Source organism: Anomalospiza imberbis, chromosome 3, assembly GCF_031753505.1.
Source record: "Anomalospiza imberbis isolate Cuckoo-Finch-1a 21T00152 chromosome 3, ASM3175350v1, whole genome shotgun sequence".
Classification (NCBI taxonomy): Eukaryota; Metazoa; Chordata; class Aves; order Passeriformes; family Viduidae; genus Anomalospiza; species Anomalospiza imberbis.
Genome location: NC_089683.1, coordinates 68,033,303 through 68,053,569, shown reverse-complemented (window position 1 = coordinate 68,053,569; position 20,267 = coordinate 68,033,303). Strand labels below are relative to the sequence as shown.

The 20,267-nt window shown below is 39.2% G+C and overlaps 1 protein-coding gene across 15 annotated transcripts in view; it reads right to left on the bottom strand.

Annotated features, from left to right (window-relative positions):
- RGS7 (regulator of G protein signaling 7) overlaps window positions 1–20,267 on the bottom strand; it is a 259,983-nt gene that overhangs the window by 229,805 nt on the left and 9,911 nt on the right. For 8 of the 15 annotated variants that reach the window (XR_010997344.1, XR_010997345.1, XM_068184952.1 and 5 more), the window contains exons 1-2: window positions 2,160–2,506; window positions 933–1,044 (exon numbers count right to left, since the gene is read on the bottom strand). The exons of 1 other annotated variant lie outside the window; for it this stretch is intronic. Coding sequence is in view for 11 of the 14 variants with exons in the window: in XM_068184952.1 (XP_068041053.1) it covers window positions 933–1,010 (78 nt within the window). In the remaining 3 variants the exon portion in view is untranslated. Of the gene's footprint in view, window positions 1–932; window positions 1,045–2,159; window positions 2,508–20,267 lie in introns of those variants that run through there. 6 more of the 15 variants (XR_010997347.1, XM_068184956.1, XM_068184958.1 and 3 more) reach the window with 3 other exon arrangements.

The following is a 20,267-nucleotide window of genomic DNA, read 5'->3' as shown; positions in this document are numbered from 1 at the left end:
GTTCACCTCAAAGACTAAACTGATTATATATCAGATGTTTTCTACTACAGTTAACTTGTAAGAGGAAAAGTCAATGCCTCTAACAAAGTAAAGTATTGATTTTTTTTCCACCTGGTAAAAATAACCACAAACAAGTTAAGAAGCACTGTGTTCTAAGACTAAACAAGCAGCTGTATAATTACTTATTTCAGTTTGCAACAGGAAAATTATTTTTTCTCCATTATTATTAAAATTTATTTTGTTATTCTTTTTTCATAGATGCAATTAAGGCTTTTAAAAAAAATATGTATGCATAAAGGCATTTCAAAATCTCCAAGCATTTACTCTCATTTAAATTAAAGCATATTCACTAAATAAGCCTCACTATTAGAGTTCAATACCTGGAAATTTAGTGTGTTGATGTTCTAAGAATAACTACACTAGAAGTCTTCCCAGAGAAAAATTCTAAAGTATACGTTTTTGGGGGCTTTTTGACTTGTGGCAATCACAGATAAGTGAGATCTTTAATCAGTTTTCCCCCTCATATGAAATAATTTAATGCTTCTGACTTCTCTGCGCAAGCCAGAAATATTGTATTGTACAGTTGATATTTAGCTTTAATACATTTGAAATCATTTTACAAATAAACTTTAAAAGTGAACATTTGACCTCAAACATGGTCCAGTCTCTGACACGTCTCCACCATCACATATTGTATGTATCAATGCAGAAAGTGACTGAAATACATCAAGTATCTCAAATTGAAAAGCAGCTGCTTCTGAACAAGATGCAAAGTTGACGTGCAGATTTTATAATTTCAAACTATTCAACAGATACAGTCATTTCTTATTCAAGAAATTGGAGAGAAACAGCAAAAATAATGACTTTACTTGCTAGGCAAAAAATCCCAGGACTTCACCTTCCTCAGCTTCTGAAAAAATACAAAGGCTTACCTTTCTGTACACCAGCATGTTTGGGGACTCATCAGCCACCCCATTGCTGCTTTGCCCATAATTATTTCCTTGTGCCATGTCCCACAAATTTGATCCGCTTTTGGATGTTGCACTGTAAAAGGTAAAAGTGGTTTCAATAGGGCATCGCCTCAGGTCTCCTTGCTTCCCTGATGATTAATGGACCTGACTTGCTACCAGCATGCTATCAAAATCAGTGTATGCTCTCACTCCAATAGATATTTACATGGGAGCGAAGCTGCTAATTCGCCATTTACTGTCATTACTCTCTTTTGCCGGTAAATTATGGATGTAACATGTTGATCTAATTTAAACGTTAATGAATTGTCACTGGGAACAGCTCCCTGACACACCGCTCACCACCACATCACACAGACGCCTCCTCACAAAGCTCTTCTTCCTCCCCTGCACGGCGTTCACCAAGGGACGCTCTGAACCTTCCAGGCCAGTTTTGGGAGGACTGACTCGGCCCGTGACGTGTATTCAGCAGTGCCCTCGGCTCGCAGCTCGGGTCGCAGCAACTTTCACAACATTCAAACGCATGAAAAGCAAACCAGACGCTTTGAACCTCCCTGTAATTCACCAGCACATCTGTGCTCGCACATACGCGGAGGTAGGGGAGCAGGTGACGAGGGAAAATGAAGAAAGAAGCCAGAACACTGTTCCGGTTGCTTTCACCTACTTTCACCGCACTTTACCGCCAAACACCGGCTCCCTGCCAGCCCCGTCTCCTCCCCGCCCTCCCCCGGGTCACACGGGAGCTGCACTAAGCAAGAGCTCGGATCATGCCGTAGCTCCGGCTTTGCACGCAGGTGTAAGAATGTGCTCCATCTACAGACCGCACCGGCGGGTGCGGAGAGCCCGGAGAGCCGCCGAGCCCTACTCCAAGCACTAACCTCCCGAGCCCTCCCCAGCCCCCGAGACCCCTCGCGTTCGGGCTTGGCTGCCCCTCGTCCGCCCGCCGGCACACGCCGCCCCTCAGCGCCCGCGGGGGGTGCGCGGCTCCGGGCGGCCAAAGGCCGGGCTGACCGGCTCTCCCGCGGGCAGCCCGGCGCGCAGCCCGGCGCGGCGCCCGCAGTTCCAGCACCGCGGACAGCGGCGGCAGCGGCGGCGCCGCCCGCGGGGCCCGGCGGCAGCGGGGCCTCGGCTCCGCCGCAGGAGGCGCGGGGCGGGGGCGCGGAGGGGTGCGGAGCCCGCCCGCTCGGTTACCTCCTGGGCCAAGGTCACTGCGCGCTGGCCGCGGCTCCTCGCCTGCTCCTGCTGCTCCTGGCGCGCCCCGCGCGGTGGGTGTCAGCCGGCAGCGGGCGGAGGGACGCGGCGATCGCTCATCACACACACGCACACACACGCACTGCGGGCGGAGGCGCTGCTGCCGCTGCCGCTGCCGCCGCCGAGGCTGCGGCTCTCCCGTGCTCTGCCGGAGCGGCGGCAGCTCAGCTCCCTCCCCGCAATGGAGCGGCCGTCACGTGGGGAACGGGCACGTCAAAGGTGCCACCGCCGCTCCGCCACACAGCAGCAGCCTTCCTCCTCCTCCTCCTCTTCCTCGGTGCTCTAGGCTCCCTCACCGAAAACAGCGGCCAAGAAACTGCAGCTGCCAGCAGATCTGGCAGCAGCCTCTGTAAATGAGATTAGGCATCGCCGGTGGGCTGGGCAGGAAGAGAATGTGGGCTAATGGGATAGGGAAGGAAAAGGGGAGTTGTTGGGGAAACTGTGTCACCTCCTTCATATTTCTTTACAGACAGCAACAGGGAATCTGCCTCTTCCTCTGTCTTATGCTGGACACCTCATGTATATTTTTCATTGAAAACTAAGGAGAGCCTGTGCTCTGTTGGCACTGCAGACTTGCCTGAGCAGTGGAACAGAGAGAGCAGAGAGTGAACCTGTTTCAGGCAGATAGGAAGAAACCCTGGGGACACCTCAAGACACCCTCGGGACTGTTTTGCCATGTCCTAGGCAACTGCCTAATTTGTGAAGGCCTCACATTAGCTACGATAAAAGAAAAAGGTCAGGTCTCTCAGTCTTACTTCCCCATCACATGCAGACAAGAATACTTTTGCAATACTGCTTTTGCAAGGGGGTTGAAATACCCAGAACTCAACATCCACAAGAACACAAGGTACTTAATTGGTTACACTTTGGTATACTTCGATTTAAAAGTGTCTTTTCTGGAAACAGTAGCTCTTACTAAAAGAAAGATCTTGCAAAAGAATCCTTTACTGTGCACTGCACCTTGTGGAGTGTGTGCTCATAAATCATGCAATTCAAGCAGAGGTTTCCATGCATAATGGGTCACCTTCACTCTTACTCATTCTACCTTTCTCACATCTCAGAGAGCCTCAAACCGACACTATCCTGCAAGAAGTTTGTCATTATCATCTACTGCAACTACTTTTAACTGCTCTTTCAAACTTTGCAGATGCCTTGAGATACTCAAGGATGTGGTAAATTAGCTCAGGCAATGACAAGGAGTCACAGTGGCAACAACAAAATGAAGGGAAAAGGACAGAACCAATCTGGACTTCTTGAAGAGCTGGGGAAAGGAAGACATAAGTTTGATAATGGTCCTAGAATGAACACCAGAGTAAAGAAAGATGATCTCCATCACAAATAGGAATGTTTTTCAGAGACAGAAGTTGTAAAAGGTGAAATGACACAATAAGAACCATCAACTCTGTTCAGTGAGATACAGTGGCTGCAAAGAAAAGCAGACAGACATTGTGGTCTCAACTTTGATAGAGGAGAATAATTTATCATGTCACAAGGAAAAGGAAATATGAAAATGAATGGTGTTAGAAAAGAGAGAACTCTGAAGTTTTGAGGTGGAAGAGAACACAGGAAAGAATTCAATGGCACAAGCATAAAGTGCAGAAGTATCAATGTTGAAAGTAGTTGGCAGAGGAATTTATTAAAACAAAGATTAAACAGAGAACTAAGACCTGTTTCCCACTAAAACTCACTTCACATACAATAGCATCTCAGTGAGGCTAATAAAGTCAAGATCAAAATATTAATCTTCCAACAGATTCTCTAATTCAGACCAGTCCACTGTTGAGAAATGGGAACCAGGAATAAAGGTCTCAATCTATTTTCACACAGACATCCCAGATGAGCAGCACTGCAGTGTTCCGAGCTCAGTGATTTGACTTTGTAAATCTGACAGGTGCACTAGAAGACAAGGGAAATGCCTCCAAGATCTGCTGAGAACACAAGTGGCGCCCTTTAGGTTGTATGGCATCAATATAAAATCAAAATCTTATTTATCAAACTGGTGTTTAAATTTCTTTTTCAGAGTAAAAATGGGAACAGCACAAAATATAATTCAAATATAATTTTACCCTTAAAGAGGGATAGGAGGAAAATCTTTAAAAATATTGATAAGACACATATTCTTTCCACTTGTTCTGCCAGCCACTAAACATAGTAATTGTGTTAAAGAGCATAAAAATCAAACATTAGTAAGTTTCCAATGAGATCAAATATTTGTTTTCTTACTCTGCCTCATTTTGTTGTTAATGTAAGGGACAAAACAACCTAGAGAAAATGAAATCATTTTGTACGACAATTCTTGGACTACCTGCATGAAGTTACTTAAAAGCTGACTTCAAGCTACATACTTTCTATAAGGTATTCTATGAATAGATTTTGGTAGCAGTTATGTGTCTTTGGAAAGCTCCCCAACAAAGCTGACTAATTCAGGCAGCAACATTTTCCAAGTTTTTATTCTTTGAGAATGTCCTTAAAACTAAGGGCAGAAGTATACCAAACTGAGTTAGATTTTGGCTATGCTGCCTCCAAATTTGCCTTTGCTTTTACTTTGTTTTAACAATTCTGATCATTTTACAAGTAAAGTAAAATACAAAAACTTATACCAACAGGCAAGGTTTATATATTTTCTTTGAAAATAATCAAATTTTAATAACATAAATGCAGTTCTAAAGTAGACCAATTACTTGGGCCCATGGAAGTTAATAGGTATTTCTCCAGTAACATCAAAAGGAATTGTATTCCATAGTTTTTAATCTTGCCCTCAGAGCCAGAGGAATACCTTAAACATCTCAGTCATATATCTCACAATTAAAGACCTGCTACACTGAAGCACACCAAAATTTTTTTTCACCAGCATGTCCACTGTCTAAGTGAAGTAGAACTCTAAACCCTAATGGGGTTAAACAGAAGACTAGAAACAACCCAACAGAATTTGCTTTTTGCCACCACTTTGTGGTGAAAGAGACCCTGGGCTGGACTACTTTCATAAATGCAAATAGAAAGAAAATAATTTATTTAAAAAATATGTAACCAGATAGTCTCATTCTATTGTACTTGAGTGTGTTTGTTCAATAGCCTATAAAAAGCTTTAATTCATAAATTACTTACACATCTTTCCCATGTTGAAAGTCATCACTTATTTCATATAGAACCAGCATTAGCCTCCCCAGAAAGCGAGGTCTGCCAGAAGAGGAAAGGCCTTTTCAAAATGCAAGGCAAATCTACTCATTAATAAAACAAAGATGATGGGGAAAGGCTGCCAAGGGGCAGCTTTATCTAACAAGGCAATAAAGTACACATGATTGAGCAAGGTGGCGACTACATTTTCTGTGTTTAGCTTTCATTGTCAGTACAACTCAAGTATTCCAGTAACCTCACATGCATGTGGCATTTTTAAGTAAAAATATTATGTCAGGATGTGTACAACAATCTATCTGGATATGATCAGAAATTTTGCTGTCTGTCCTGCTGGCCAACGCTGCAGCATTATGTCAGTATGCCACCTATATCCATCAATTTATCTTGTCTTATGCCTAGACTAAATGTTCCTTGGAGTAAAGACATGCTGTGCAAGCTCTTAGCACAGCATGATCTTGTTCTATGGCCAAGTTTTTAACACTTTAGAGCATTATAAACAACTACATTCAAATTTACTAAAATAATGTAAACATGCTAACTGAAGTCCAAACACTGACATGAGTTAATACTGTGCTACCTTAAAGTGTTAAGACCTAGATTTTTTTTTTCACTAGCCGGCTAAGCACAGAGAGAACCTGCCTACTTAAATCGAACTCGTATATTTGTGATCCTACCAAACCACAAGCGTTTCACTGCCAGGCTCTGAGCAGGTACCTTGTGATTCCAGGCCCAGCCTTCGGCCTTTTTGATGAGATCTGAACACCTGCTCCTTCAGGAGTGAATTGCAATCAATCTGTTTAATGTAGGTCGTCAAATGTCATCGTGATGATTACAGGTCACAGTATATATTTTCTAGAACTGAACCCAGGACTCACAGAAACTTCACCGCTTTCTTCTTTTTTTTTACATTCTAGGAATTTGGTTTTTCACCTACCTTACAACCCTAATGAAATGTTAATTACCTTTGTCAATTTATGATGTTGACAAACAAAGCTATTGGTATTCTGTCAGATAGAGGAGGAGTTAAAAAACAACAAAAAGATATTTTTAGAACATAAGGAAAGGAGGTAACTAAAAAGAAATCTGGATTTAACAAAAAGAATTTTGGTCTGATAGGAAAAAAATGAGTCGTGGACGGACATAATGTCACAGGAATGCAAAATGAATAGAAATAAGGAAAGCCCATATTTCCATAATCTTTTTTTAAGTATGAGATAGATAGATATACACACACCCCCACAGAGAACACAGTACAATTTGCATATATTTGAAACCTTAATGCAACAAATTTTATCCCTTACTGTTATTGTAACAGAAAGACCACAGCTACATAGGATTTTGTATCAATATAGTGGCCCACCAAAGCTATCCATGGAAAGTCAACAGCTTCTCCCGATAAAGCAGACCAATCTCAAGCAGTTCTACTGCAGTCCTGACAATTTATCCAGTTGTATTATTTCACCCAGAAGAGGGCAGGCTTTCTCAGGCAAAGAGAGAGAAGCTACGATAGCTGGCTGACACACTACTAGGATTTTTTTTCCCCTTCTAAAAGAGTTACCACAACCGGCTATACACCATCATTTCATCAAAAAATGAGAGTGTTTACAGAAATGAAACATCACACCACGTTCCTTTAAAACTGCCTGGAAGACCTGTGATTAATAAGCCCTGATCTTACAATAAGTTACAAGCTGGAGAAATCAATCAAGCATGGAGGGATAGAACAAATGTGCAGGGGAAAAAAAAAAAAATGGAGGTTTCAGTCAAATTTGGATCTAACAGCCTTAAATCAAGCACAGTTCTGAATCCTGGTCTCTTAACTTCCAAAATAGCTCTTGGGGATGTTTTCCATTTTGTGTAAAAAAATTACTATTGGCACAGAACAAACCCTGAGTTCACAAAACGGGACATTTTGTCTCTGCTTCAGATTAAATAGTGTGTTGCTCTCAGCATCTCTTATCACTTGGTATTTATAACACTCTCCCCAGAGGCAAAGATAAGCAGTTTATAGATTAATATCTGCATCTTCAGAGGCCACATACTTCACACAGGAGTGTCCAATTACTGAGAAACTTCATACAAAGTAAGGAAAGAAAACACAGTGATTGTGGTTTGTTAAATTTAGCTACAGTGCTTTTAGCCCAAGCTGTTAGCTTAATTCAATCTGACAGCAGTCTCAGGTTAAAAAAAAAAAACACATAGTATTTTTTTTTTGTGACTAAACCAATAAAAGACTCCAACAAACCAAGGAACAGGCTCTTCCTCTTCATTCCTCTAGAAAATCTCTTGGGCAGGCCTGATTCATACAACAGCACTTGCTCAGATCAAAATAGAATAAGCCACTTATTCTATTAAGTGTCTTAAGACATTGATTTGGAATCCTTTGGTATGAAAGGACCAGAGAAAGGAGGACTCAGAAGCCCTATAAAGGGAGGGGGGGAGGGAGGGAGGAAAGAGCACCATGTGTAACAATGCCATGGTTACAGACCAGAACAGATTAATTGTCAAAAGACCTCCTAACAGAATTAACAAGAATCACTGAGAACTAGCTGGAGCAATAATTTTTGTGGCAAAGAACTGAGCTGATAAATAAGAATAATACAGCAGAAGAAAACAAAGAGAAAACAAACAAAATCCAGAAATCCTCACACTGGTCACAGTTAGCAGGGCGTGGTTCTTGCAAGCTGTTGAAAAGGTTTCGGGTGAAGATATCTTGAAAGTGCTCAGGAGAGATGAGGGTACAACTGAGAAATTTTGAAAAGTAAAAGTTGTCCCTTGTTGTAATCTAATCTTATCCTCTATGCACAGAGATAGAATTTCTAGAAACTCCTGTTAAATAGGTAAATGCCAAAAATACAGATTACTGTCTGACTTCTGCATGTTTTTGTCAGTTCTCATAGGTGTTTTATCTTACTAAGAAAAATTTTTTCTACAACATACTTTTTAGACTGCAAGAAAAGCTTATACATACCACAGAAATAATAAAAACTGTGGCAGCTATCAAGTCAGGAAATAGCTTCAAATGTTAGCAGCACGCCATCATCGGTAGCCTGCAAATACTAAACTTGCCTATGCAAGCTACTACTGAAATTGCCCACTTTGCTCATTCCCTCCAGCAATCAGAGTTGATGTGGCTTAATCTCATTAATTCACTGAGCTGAATGCACTGGAGAAAAAGAGAGCTCAGCAGTTTAACAGGCTTCGTTCATCTTTTTTTTTTTTCTTCCCTCACCTTTCATTTTGAAGTTCCCTCTATCATTCATGAATTCCCTGCCTCATATCCACAGACAATAGAATAAAACAGCTTTTTTCCTCCAAGGTTGCTTTGTTTTTCTAAAGGCTTATATCAGCCAGAATCAATTTGCTGATTGTGCATCACAAACTGAAGCAATCTACATCCATTTATATCCAAGAACACACAATAAATATAGTCATTCTTTCACAGGAAATGAATGGTGTTTTCATTCTTTAAAACTCTACATAGCATTCAGGCTAAAAGGAGAGCTTTATTTTTTAAATCATATTCTCCAGAAACTCAAAGGACTAAAAATTACAAAAAAGGAAATAAGCAGGTGTCTATGATGGCTAAATAGTCCCATTTAACAAAAAACAAAAGAAAAAAGTAATAGAATCACAAAATAGGAATGTGGGTTTGCTGGGGTTTTTTCAAACCACAGTATGTACTCAAGTCCTTCCCAGAATGCACTCCTTACCAGAAGACTGTTTTACTTCAGCCTACAAGATTATTAGCAAACATTCAGCTTCTGTACAATTTCTCCAATATTAGAGCAAAATTCCTTAAATTTCAAAGTATAGACAGATAGTTCAAAACAGTTGCCTGAGAAAACATAATATATTTATTTTTAGAAAAGTGCCAAACCCTTTGGCTGTATTATCTAAAATCGTAACAAGCTATTTATTTTTGAAAAACAGTATATCTAAACTACATATAGATTTAGTAGTTCAAAGTAGTCAGTCAGAATAGTTTAGACAATCAAGAAAAGTCTCACAAAAACCCTGTATCATAATACTTGCCTCAGCTTTCAATATTTGAGAGTCAGTGAGTAAAAAATGCATCTTTACTAAACTACACTATAACATACTATCAAGCCACTTTGCAATCAAGGAAAAAAGCAGCCTTGACCTCATAGCCTGAAATACCCAGGAAATGAAGAAAAACAAGAAGGAAATTAAAAGAGCAAGACATGTAGGAAAAGAAATCTTATTTTGTGTACTCTCTTTCCAAAATGTCTGAATTTTGGTACTGTGCACAATATCACTCTCCAGTTAAAGTACTGCTTAACACAAGGATATATGAATTTGGCTTTGTCACTAGGTTTTACTTCAAGTACAAGAAGCAGACACTGAAGCCTGATAAGGTATGTGACAGATAAAATGCTTAGCATGAAAGAATTATTTTCCCCCCAATACAGCAATGGTTTAAACTTTATTTTTTGCAGGAGAATGGAGACAGACAGGAGTAGGAAAATATTCTGGTACTAAAGAAAGCAGAGCTTTTCTGTGCTAGATTGGGAACTAAAATTTTATGTAAGGCTATCAGGTGTCCAGCATAAGATTTTTAGAGTATAAAGGCTTGTATTGTATGGGAGGAAAGAAAAATATTTAGCCATGGATAGCTATTTAGCCTGTGGATAACAGAAGAGAGAGAGATAGGGGGAAATTAATAAAGAGGTCATAATATTGAAGGCAGGAAGGTAGCGTGAATACATCCAGACTGGAAAATGATCCACAGTGGGGAAGGACAGTACTACTTATTTAATAAGGAAGCAGAGTAAAACCAGATTTCACTATCTCAATGACTGTATGCCAAATAAAACTTATGCAGCTTCCAGTGGTAAAGTAAGAGACTGGACTAAGATGAATGAGAGGAAGCAAGGAAGACAATTCAGAAAGCAAGCACTGATGCCACATTCTCTGAAAATTGGTTATATTTTCAGGATAAAATTAATGAAATAAAAACTAAACCTTAATCCAATAATACTGAAAAAAATTGAATGCTATAGAAAAGAAGAATGCACCTGGCTATGAACCTCAACAAAGAGACTCAGGGAGTCATAGGAAACCAAAATACTTTGAGATTGGACAAAAAAGAAAACAAAGAGCAATATAGGTACAGAGCAGAAAGAGTTTACTGTTACTGGACAAGGACAAGTCTTTAAATTTAATTGAAAACATTTATTTCCTGACTAAAATAATAAGGGAACAAGTTCTGAGCAACTTCCAGATGAGGACAGCATGGCTTTATATCTAGGAATAAATTTAGCTGGTAAGGAACAAAACTGGCTGCAAAATATGAAAAGCTAATTTATTAGTCTAAGCCACAAGGGATTCCAGGGAGTTCTCTAAAGGCAGATAAAGCCACAATAGGGTGGCTAAAAACCTAAGTAAATGGCTTTTATGTGTCAGACTGAAATTTAAAGTCACAAACTCAAAGCACTGTTCATAGTTCTTCCACACTCCCTCTCTTATACAGCATCTTGTCACCTGATAGTGCTACAGGATGGCAATGGAAAGGTTCTACCCTGTGCATTTGACCTCATGATACTATTTGCTCTACATTCACCAGTCCAGATATACAGTATTGTAATAGATGTCATTTTAGGTCATTATAATGCCCTTATGTCTAGCATAAATTCATCACAGAAAGTGGTGTCATATTTGATAGCGGAAGAATAAACAGAAGTGAAATCTGGCTTCAGCTTGGTTCGCCCAGACCAAAAGCTCACCAAGCAAAAAGCAGCAACCGAGGTACCTCCTGGCATACAGCAGATATTCAGGGGGACCAATGATTTGCTCCACAGACTCAGCCACAGCTCTTCCCAGTTGATTTCATGTTATCTTTCTGAGTTGTTTGGAGATCGTTTCTATGGCCATATTAACATTTCAGTTCTCATCATGGGGAATATTTTTCATTCCCCTAAAACATCAAAATTTGCAAGCACATAAGAGGAAAGACCTTGAAATATGGAACCAACCTGTGGGAACCCAGGGCACAGGGAATATCTCTATGTCTGCTCTGAGGGCAGACATGAAGAAAGCTTCCAAGATTTCTAGGTAGCCTAGAGTCCACAAAAGTGTGATACAGATTATAGAGAATAGTACGGCATGTCACTTGGGTGAGAAATTTAGGTTTTGGGATTTTTAGTATGTTGTAGATGGGAACAAGGTGGAGGTTTTAGGGTGGAGGCAGGTTGTTCTTCTCCGCCTTCTTCTTCATGAGTTTGGGTGATGTCCTGTAACTGGGCAGAAAAGTCCGCATTGCGGGCTTTGAGAGATCAGTTATTGGGTTAAAAGGGAAAATAATCTAGGTGTCATTTCTTAATTGGATAGCTTGGTCTTAAAAGACCTTGTAACAAGAGATTGTTAGGCCATTTTTGTGGTGCTTTTCCAGTGCGCAGAGTCAGGTATAGGCAGCATGCAAAATTTTAGACAAGATAATAATAAAGAAGCTGAAGACCAAAAAAGTCCTGTGTGTCTCCTTTTCCTGACACAGAACTGCTCCAGAAGGGTTTCACCCCGACAGGGGAACTCCCAGGGAGGGGCCCAACGTGGGGCCAAGAAACCGATACCAACCCTACAATTTGGACTGACAATATATTGCAAAGCAGCAATCAGTTTCCACAATCACTTTCACAGCAAGCTTCATCAGACATGAAACTCACATACAGGAAGCAAACAGCAGATACAGAAATATAAGTACACATGCCAACCTAACCACGTTTTTAGCCAACTAAATATCATTTTGGTTCAGAGAAGCATGTTCCAGTACATTGTTCCTGATGTTCTAAATATTTTAAGAGTGCTTTGCCAGTCACAACACAGCTATTGATTATCCCACTCAGCCTCATCCAGAAGGCTAAATACAATATCCCAATAATTTGTATGCAGGCATCTGTGACAATGGAAGGTTAGTATTTGTTAAATAGAGTAGAAAGAGAATAAAGTCATGAACTCAAACGGATGAAGATTAACATAATGTGAAAATGTTTCGATTCTAAATATCACCAGGTAATAATGGCATCATCAGAGGGTACAAGTGCTGCATCCAGTTCCATTCTCTTCATTCTGGCCTCTCTCCATTTCACTACCCAGCATCTGGATTACCTCTCCATGCCAGCAATTCAGAGGGAAGTGAACAGGACAGAAGTCACACTTCCTCCTCCTCTTCCACAGTGCTGATTCCTGACTCCTGCAGTCTGCAGAAAAGCAAGGAACCACTGCTCTACAGTAAGGCAGTCTGTGAATGCAGATAGAAGAGTGCTTTGAGGCAATGACTGCATGTCTAAGCAGCCAAACTTACACTGCAGTTTTCATTCTAGGACAAAAGTCCTCTAAGAGTAAGTCCTACAACTCCAGAGAAATGAGATGCTTTATTCAGCTTTTGCTACTGACTGTAACAGAGGCATCCCCACCTCATAGGCACTTCCTTCCTTCTGAAACCACTATTGTCCTCCTTCCTAAAAGTGAAAATGCTGTCACAGTTTTCACTGATACCAAATATTCATAGCTTCATGCATTGGCACAAGGAGGTGAGGAGTTTTGCTATTTCAACATACTAAGTTTTCTGCAGTATTCCAAGATCCTTCTTTGCCCAGTTCTCTTGCCAAAAAAGACATTATTATTCTCACAGTGGAAGCCAAGTAGCTCTAAAATCTGTTTATAGCAGCCTAGCAGAATTCTTGTCTAGGAAAAAAAAGCACCATGATTAAGAGGAAAGAAATCAGGTTTGACTTTCAAAAGTTCCAATAGGTCATTTAAAGGGTGGTATTTCTTCCTTTAAAAATAAATAATCATTTAAACAAATGCAACACTGATGTCTGAGCCAAATAAAGCATCCCTAACAACAAAGAAACCTGTCCAAATGGTAAAGTTCAACTGGCTCCACTGAACACTGACAAAATATTTCTGAAGATTTTCTTGGAACAGTATCTAGAACATTACAATTAAACATGCGAAGCAGCAAAAAAGGGAATGGAAAAGGGAGTGTTCTAGGGCATCAAAAGTGGGACACAATGTATGATTAATTTTTTTTCAGATCTTTAACTTTTTTAAAATGTGTTGAATTAAAAGAAACATATTTATATTACTCATGCAGATTAATGTAGCTCAGGTCACCAAACACTTTGTGATTTGTAATTATTAACAGTTTTAACTGCCTCTGAAAATTAAATCAGTGGGCTTGGAAAAAAAATCAAGAATTTTCACCATTCACTTTGTAAGCAAACATTCACCGCATCCACCTTTAGGTACCAATCTACATAGTTCTTACTACCTACAGCACTGGGATGTAATACAAAGATTTGGGTTCAGGGTCTTGTTTGGCTGTCTCTTGTTCTAAACAAAGAACTTCACTTTCTAACTTCAAATTAAGTTATATCCAGGACAACCATATAAACTGTAGAATCCTCCCAATTTATTTGTCAAAGAAATGGGGAAGAGATCGAAAGTATGATTATCAGAGCAATATATCCATTACAGACCATTGGAGGGCTCTAACTCCTAGTTATGCTGCTGGCAGCATAAGTCAGTTATGGGTTGCTGAGAAACTACCTTCTTCCTTTCCTGTGTTGTTTCCCTCTCAAAAACACACTGACTTCACAAAGGAAGTGCTAACTGACCTGAAAAACTCATTTCCTATGTAGGGAACTCAAAGTCCAGCTTGCTTACTGGGGTCTGAATTTCACCCTACAGCTACAGTGCTGAGATTGAGTGACTGCTGCAGAGACAGCAACCATCCCCTTTCCTTCCTCTGTCCAGTTTTCTTTCTCTCAGTCCTGAACTTTTTGGGTTTTTAATATCTTCTGTATTGGTATACTGACTTTTCAGGCTACCAAGGCACGCAAGAGCTCAGGAGCACTGAGAGTATCAGCACAGGGCTCCAAGCAAGGCACACCTTCCCAAAGTGCAGAAAAATCCAGAAGTGTTTCTCAGGACAACCACAACTTCCCAATTTGAACAGCAAGACCCCAGAGGTGAGGACAGGCTTAGTAATTCCACAGCTTTCAAAATCCCATTTCATGGCAATTTCCTGAGAAACCACAGCTCCCTGAGGTACAGTAAGGAAAGTGGCTTTGGTCTCCAAACCTTCTGGAATCCCACCTGAGAAGGCTTCTTTGAAACCTCATTCCAGCAGCATCCTAAGGAGACACTGAGCTTGTTTCTGACACATAACACAACAGAAATAAGTGTGGGAGAGGAAAGAGCAATTACACCAGGTCACAAATGGAAGCAAGTCATTTGTAATGTGTTACTTGACAAACAGCACTAAGACAGTGACTCGGGGACAGGGAGCACAATTAAAACTGAAAAATTTGCAGGTATGAAGCAAGCAGATGAACAATGAGAGACAAAATTAGGGCTATGAATTTAAAGGAAAGAGACAATAGTACAAAACCTTTCTGGCCCATTGTAGGTCAAGTACAGTTAGATGAAAAACAGAATAAAAGGACATAAAACAGGATTTTATTGTCAAAGAGGGAGGTGGGAACACAGTAAGAGAAAGAAAAAACATTTTTATCATGCAGACAGGCATTTGTCCCTGAAGAAATTAATCTTTTAAAAAATCTAGATGTGGTATTCCTAGGATCATAGCAGTATGTTTTGCTTGAGGGAAAGAGACTAAAAGAATGGCTTGTAAAAGACCAAAATACAGGGAAACCTGTGCAATTTCAAGCAGAAGATGCATTATTTGGGAAATAAAAAATTGCATTTACTTTGTATTTTGAGACATGCAGCATGTAAGGCAAGGACTTTCTTACATTCCACAAATTATGCAGACCTGGATTTTCCGTAGGCTTTTAGGAAAATACTGTTTCTACAGGAAAATGCTATTAGCTTTTCAAAAATCAGTATTCAATACAAACCCTATCATAGAATTTGTGAGCACAATTTCAGTAAAGGAGAGTGGTTAGGGAAAAGATGCTTGGTATTTTAATCTAGCAAATACCTTCATAATTTAATTTTGGATTTAAGTAAGAATCAAAGGTAGATCCTGATGCTCTGACTAAATTCAAGTGCAGATAATTAGTCTACTTTGTGGGGAAAACTAGAAGGCAAAGGAATCAGTTATTTTCTGTTACTTCTTAACAATGAGCAGTACTTGAATATCAGTGGTAAGTGAAGGTGATTTTATACATACAACTGCTTTTCAAGTTGTTTCAGCAACTTCAGGCAAAATTTCCTAAATTTGCTCAGGTTTCTGGGTTCAAAACCTAGAGACAACACTCCATTCTCTATTTGCAGATGGTTTAGCTTTTATTTATAAAATGAAATAAAAATTTCAGAATTCTTTTTAAAAATACAGACATTATTCTTGGAGAACTCAAACTTTAGTCACATTTGTTACCTTCAACATTTGCATACTGCTACAGACTCAACAGCCATCTCCTCCAAGATACTTCTGTTTCTCCTACCACTTAAATTACTAAAAATAACTCCAATTCTTTTCATAATTGCACCCTTTAAGACCTCAGTTCTATCACCAAGTCCTTGTCTCACTGGGCCACAGAACTTCAATTCTATGGGAAATGAAAGAGGCTACTCTCCATTCACTTACTTTTGGGAAGCGTGGCACAACAGTTTTCATCCATGTGGCTAATCTGTACTCCCTCAAAACAAGGGGGATTTTTTCCTCATTGCAAATGGTTGCTAGTCCATGATATCCATCACAAGGTATTGTCAGAAACAAAAAAAAAAGCAACTGCCTCAGGTGAAAATCACACCAGGAAATTCACTGAATATACAGGGCAGTGCTGAAACACAATCCCTAGCCCTGCTAAGTTTCCTAACAGAGACAGTTTTAAGGCCCAAACCGATTATTTCTCCCTCACCCATCCATATTTCAGTTAGCACACAAGAAGAAATACTATTGCATCATGCGGACTGTCAAACAATTGGCTGGTGGAGCTGTAATCAAGGTCTTTTTAAAGACTGAGCTCTCAAATTTTCCTGAGAGTGAGATCAGATTTGTGATAGTGCAGTGCAAAAGTAACAAGGTTTAAGATAACAGCTTCTTCATTCATCACAGTTACTGTAAGTATCATACAGAATTATTTTCAGACTATCCCTTTAAAGATGCACTAAAGATATGTGACTCCTTCCCACTCCTTCAAAAAAAAAAAAAAAAGATGGGAGGGGAGAGAGGGAGAAAGAAGCTGAACTAGAACAGTTTGTGAAAATAACACATCTAATACTGAAAAAATCATACAGGCAAGAGCTACACCCTTAAAATAACCTTTTCAGTTTAATAAAGATACTCTTTCTCATTTCCAAATTTAAGCAGGTATCCCTCCTACCAATTTTATGACAAGTGCTGTCATGTTGAGCAGTCCTTGGCTCTCTAGAAATGTACATGCTCAACATCTTCTAAAAATAGTTCTTCGTTGTTCTTGCTGTAAGAATTACTTGTTTCAGACTATAATTTCTCATTTCCATTAACCAAGGCTCAGTTGTGTTTTGGATAAATTTAATGTATGAGCAAAGCACCTGACTTACACAGCATGATGTAATTCTGCTGACCAGATTCACTTGCCAGACTAAAACACGCAATGGTAAGGGAATGAATAAGCAAGCATACCAAAGGCTGGCCATATCAGCAAGTCATCTATTAAAGCTGTCGAGCACTTCTCTTTAAAGTGTTGAAAAAAATGTGCTTAGAAATCTACCAAAAACTGTTAGGCTAAATTTATTCCCACAAAAGGTGTTTGCCCTAGCCTGGATTTTCCTGAAGACTTCAAGAACATGGTGAAGGCTGCAGTGATTGGGCATTTCCTTATCCTTGCTGTTTTGGACTGTTATCAGCCAAGCTGGAGGTTAGAGATCTTATGTTGTCAACCACTACTCTTTAGGGAGAAGTAAGCTATGTATTTCATATGAAGGTTCCACAAGAAATGGAGAGGAATAGATTTGGATGATGAGCAAAGAAGAATTTTGCTCCTGGAAAGGCCACCTCAAAAACTCAAGGAAAAAGCAGTACTGGTTTAACAAAAGGACATGAACTGAGAATACGAGGCAGTAGATACTGGAACAGAGAAAGAAGCTAGAAATAAGAGCTGGTGCGTAGGCAGGGACAGATTGTACAGGAATCTGAAGGAGGACAGATACTGTTTTACATTGCTGAGTAATCCTGGAGTCACTTGTCCACAAAGGTACCTTTCTCAGCTGTACAATCAATTTAGGCATATGGACAAATTATGAAAAGTCTAAGAACAAGGAAGACTGAGGGGTGATTTTTACATGCTTAGTCTTCCTGGGTTTAGAAGCGACTTGTTACTAGAGGACGACACGAACTCATCAGCCTGTTGCAGATTCCCACTGCTCTTCTAGGGTATTTTGGTGGAAGATAGTATCTCACATTTCCTAGCAAGCTCTCAGCTCACAAGCTGAAGAGGACAGGAGGTGAAAAAAAATGTAATCGAAGAAAATAAACAGAAACATTTATCTGAAGAATAAATACTTTCTTCCTCAAAACAAAAGGCAAAGTCTAAAGGCTATCTTCCCTCTTTGAACAGGAAGAGCTACTTTATTATATAACATATATAATTGAAGCAAAAATTTAAGACTCACAAAAGTCTTATAGCTACTTATATGGACAATATATATTAGATAGACATTGCTGTGAACTAATAACAAATGATTTACTGGTTAGAGTTCCTTTATATCTCTTCTATATATACATTCAGAATTGGCCACATGGAAAAAAAATTGATTGAGACTATGGGGGAAAAAGTATGGGGTTTTACGTGTGCATTGGCCATCTGAACTAGAATAGCATAAACTTTATTACTACACAAACCAACACTTTTTCCTCCTTAAGTACAACCTTTAAATACAGGCAGGCCCTTCAGTCAGCAAAAAATGAAACAGAATGTAATATTGTGTTAAGATCTATTTTTCCCCTTTTTAAACCTTCATTTTAACTAATTAAAAAGGACTAAATTTAGCTTATTGCCTTATCTCAATTTGCACACCTAATGTTTACTGTAAGAATATATGAAAGACACAAAGAAACAAAGGATTTTTCTTGTCTACCTTTCTCTGTAAATCACTTTAGTGGACTCACCTGCTCCACCTTTCTGGATTATCTACTTCTTTCCATTAATCATTGCAGAAAGGTAGAGAGCTAGCATAGGCTAGACATTGAACTTCCAGACAGCAAAGGCTCTAACATAACCCTAGGTTACTTCCATTCAGTTCTATACCACAAAAGAGTGTCTAACACCTTCCTAAAGCAAAAAACATACTGAAAGTCAGTACTGAAATACTGAATAAATACTGAATACTCAGTTCTTAAATCCTCCTAAGGTCAACTAGTACAATTCTGCACTTTTGACTTGGATACCACTACAGAGCATGCACATACACAAAAACTTGATATACTGCATTATCTCATTCAAAGAAAATAATAGGAGAATTACTGAGGTGAGTAGTATTTTGTGATAATGAAACAAAGTCTGGATTTAGTGTTTCTTCACTTATACATATTTAAACTTTTAAATGTAGATTGAAAGAATGAAGGCTTAAGTTTATGTGGGAACAGACTTAAGTAGTTCATGAAATTCAATACTTCATAAAAATCTTCATTACAAATTAATCTCTAAAAGGTAGTAAGTGAAGCCGATAATGCCTTAGAGTTAACCCTTCCATATTCCCTTCTCTATTGCTATTAATCTTTAATTCAGTACACCTCCGGAAAGATTCATCTAGACCCTTGGGGAACAGAAGCTGGAGACAGTCTTCAGTAACATTCAAATCAAACTGACTGTCACATGGAATAGTTAATGCCAAGCCAAAATCTTTTAATGAGAACTTGAGGGAAAAAATACTTCTAATTTTGCTGTTTTTTTCATCTTCTTCCCAGTCATTTTCTTTGAAATAATTCAAACTAGCAACAGTCTGCCAAGTTTAATTTTATTACCTTCAATTTTACATGCCTCTGTATTTAAGCAAAAAAAAAAAAAAAAGAGGAAAAAATGAGTAATTCTTGTCATAATTTTTCATTGGATTGCCATAGAATTACAGCAACATCACCACATATCCCGATATGTCATAAAAGATAAATTATGATGTACCTGGAGTAGATTAAAAAAAAATCAATGCAATCAGAACTCACTGGGAAGATTGATAATCAAAAGACTTGAACTGTTGCACATATGTATTTCCTAGATATTAAACCTTTTTTCTCCTTCCCTCATGTACAACAATATATTTACCTTCAGAAAACAAGCAACTCTTCAGAGCAGCATTATTGGCTGTACTTTCATCATACAATAGGAGCATGATCCACTGTATAAGTAAATATTACCCCAAAGTAAACACCTCACACGAATGTACTGACTGTGCACTTCTGCTTTATGATTTGTCCAAGCATGCAGGCCCATTTGCTGCAACCTCTACAAGGATTATGCTGCAATCAAAGCCAGACATCACTTGCCACCCCTAACCTGCCAGTAAACTTCTTCATATCCAAAAAACCCCAAAGTGGACAAGAATGCTACAGGGAGCAAATCTATCACATGAATATCTCATATTTGGCTTAATTCATATTTAGCTTAGTTTTTATTTATTTATTTCAAGAAACAGTATATGTTTCTGTTCTGAACTTATTTGCCCATTTTATAGGAAATGGCTTATTCTGTCACCTTCTCCACTGCTTTTTAGTAACCCCAAAAGCAGCATCTTGAAGACCAAGTGAGAAGACACATACAGATCTTTTCCTGAGGCTATTACAGATGCTACCAAAAGCATGTTCCAATTTCCATACATAATGTGATGGTTTTTCTTAAATAACCTGAAAAATCCATATGGTGTCTGATCCTCTTGGTACCTAGCATGAAACATACACTTGGAAAATACTTGACTTCACCAGCACCACCACCTGCAGGAAGCTCTTCT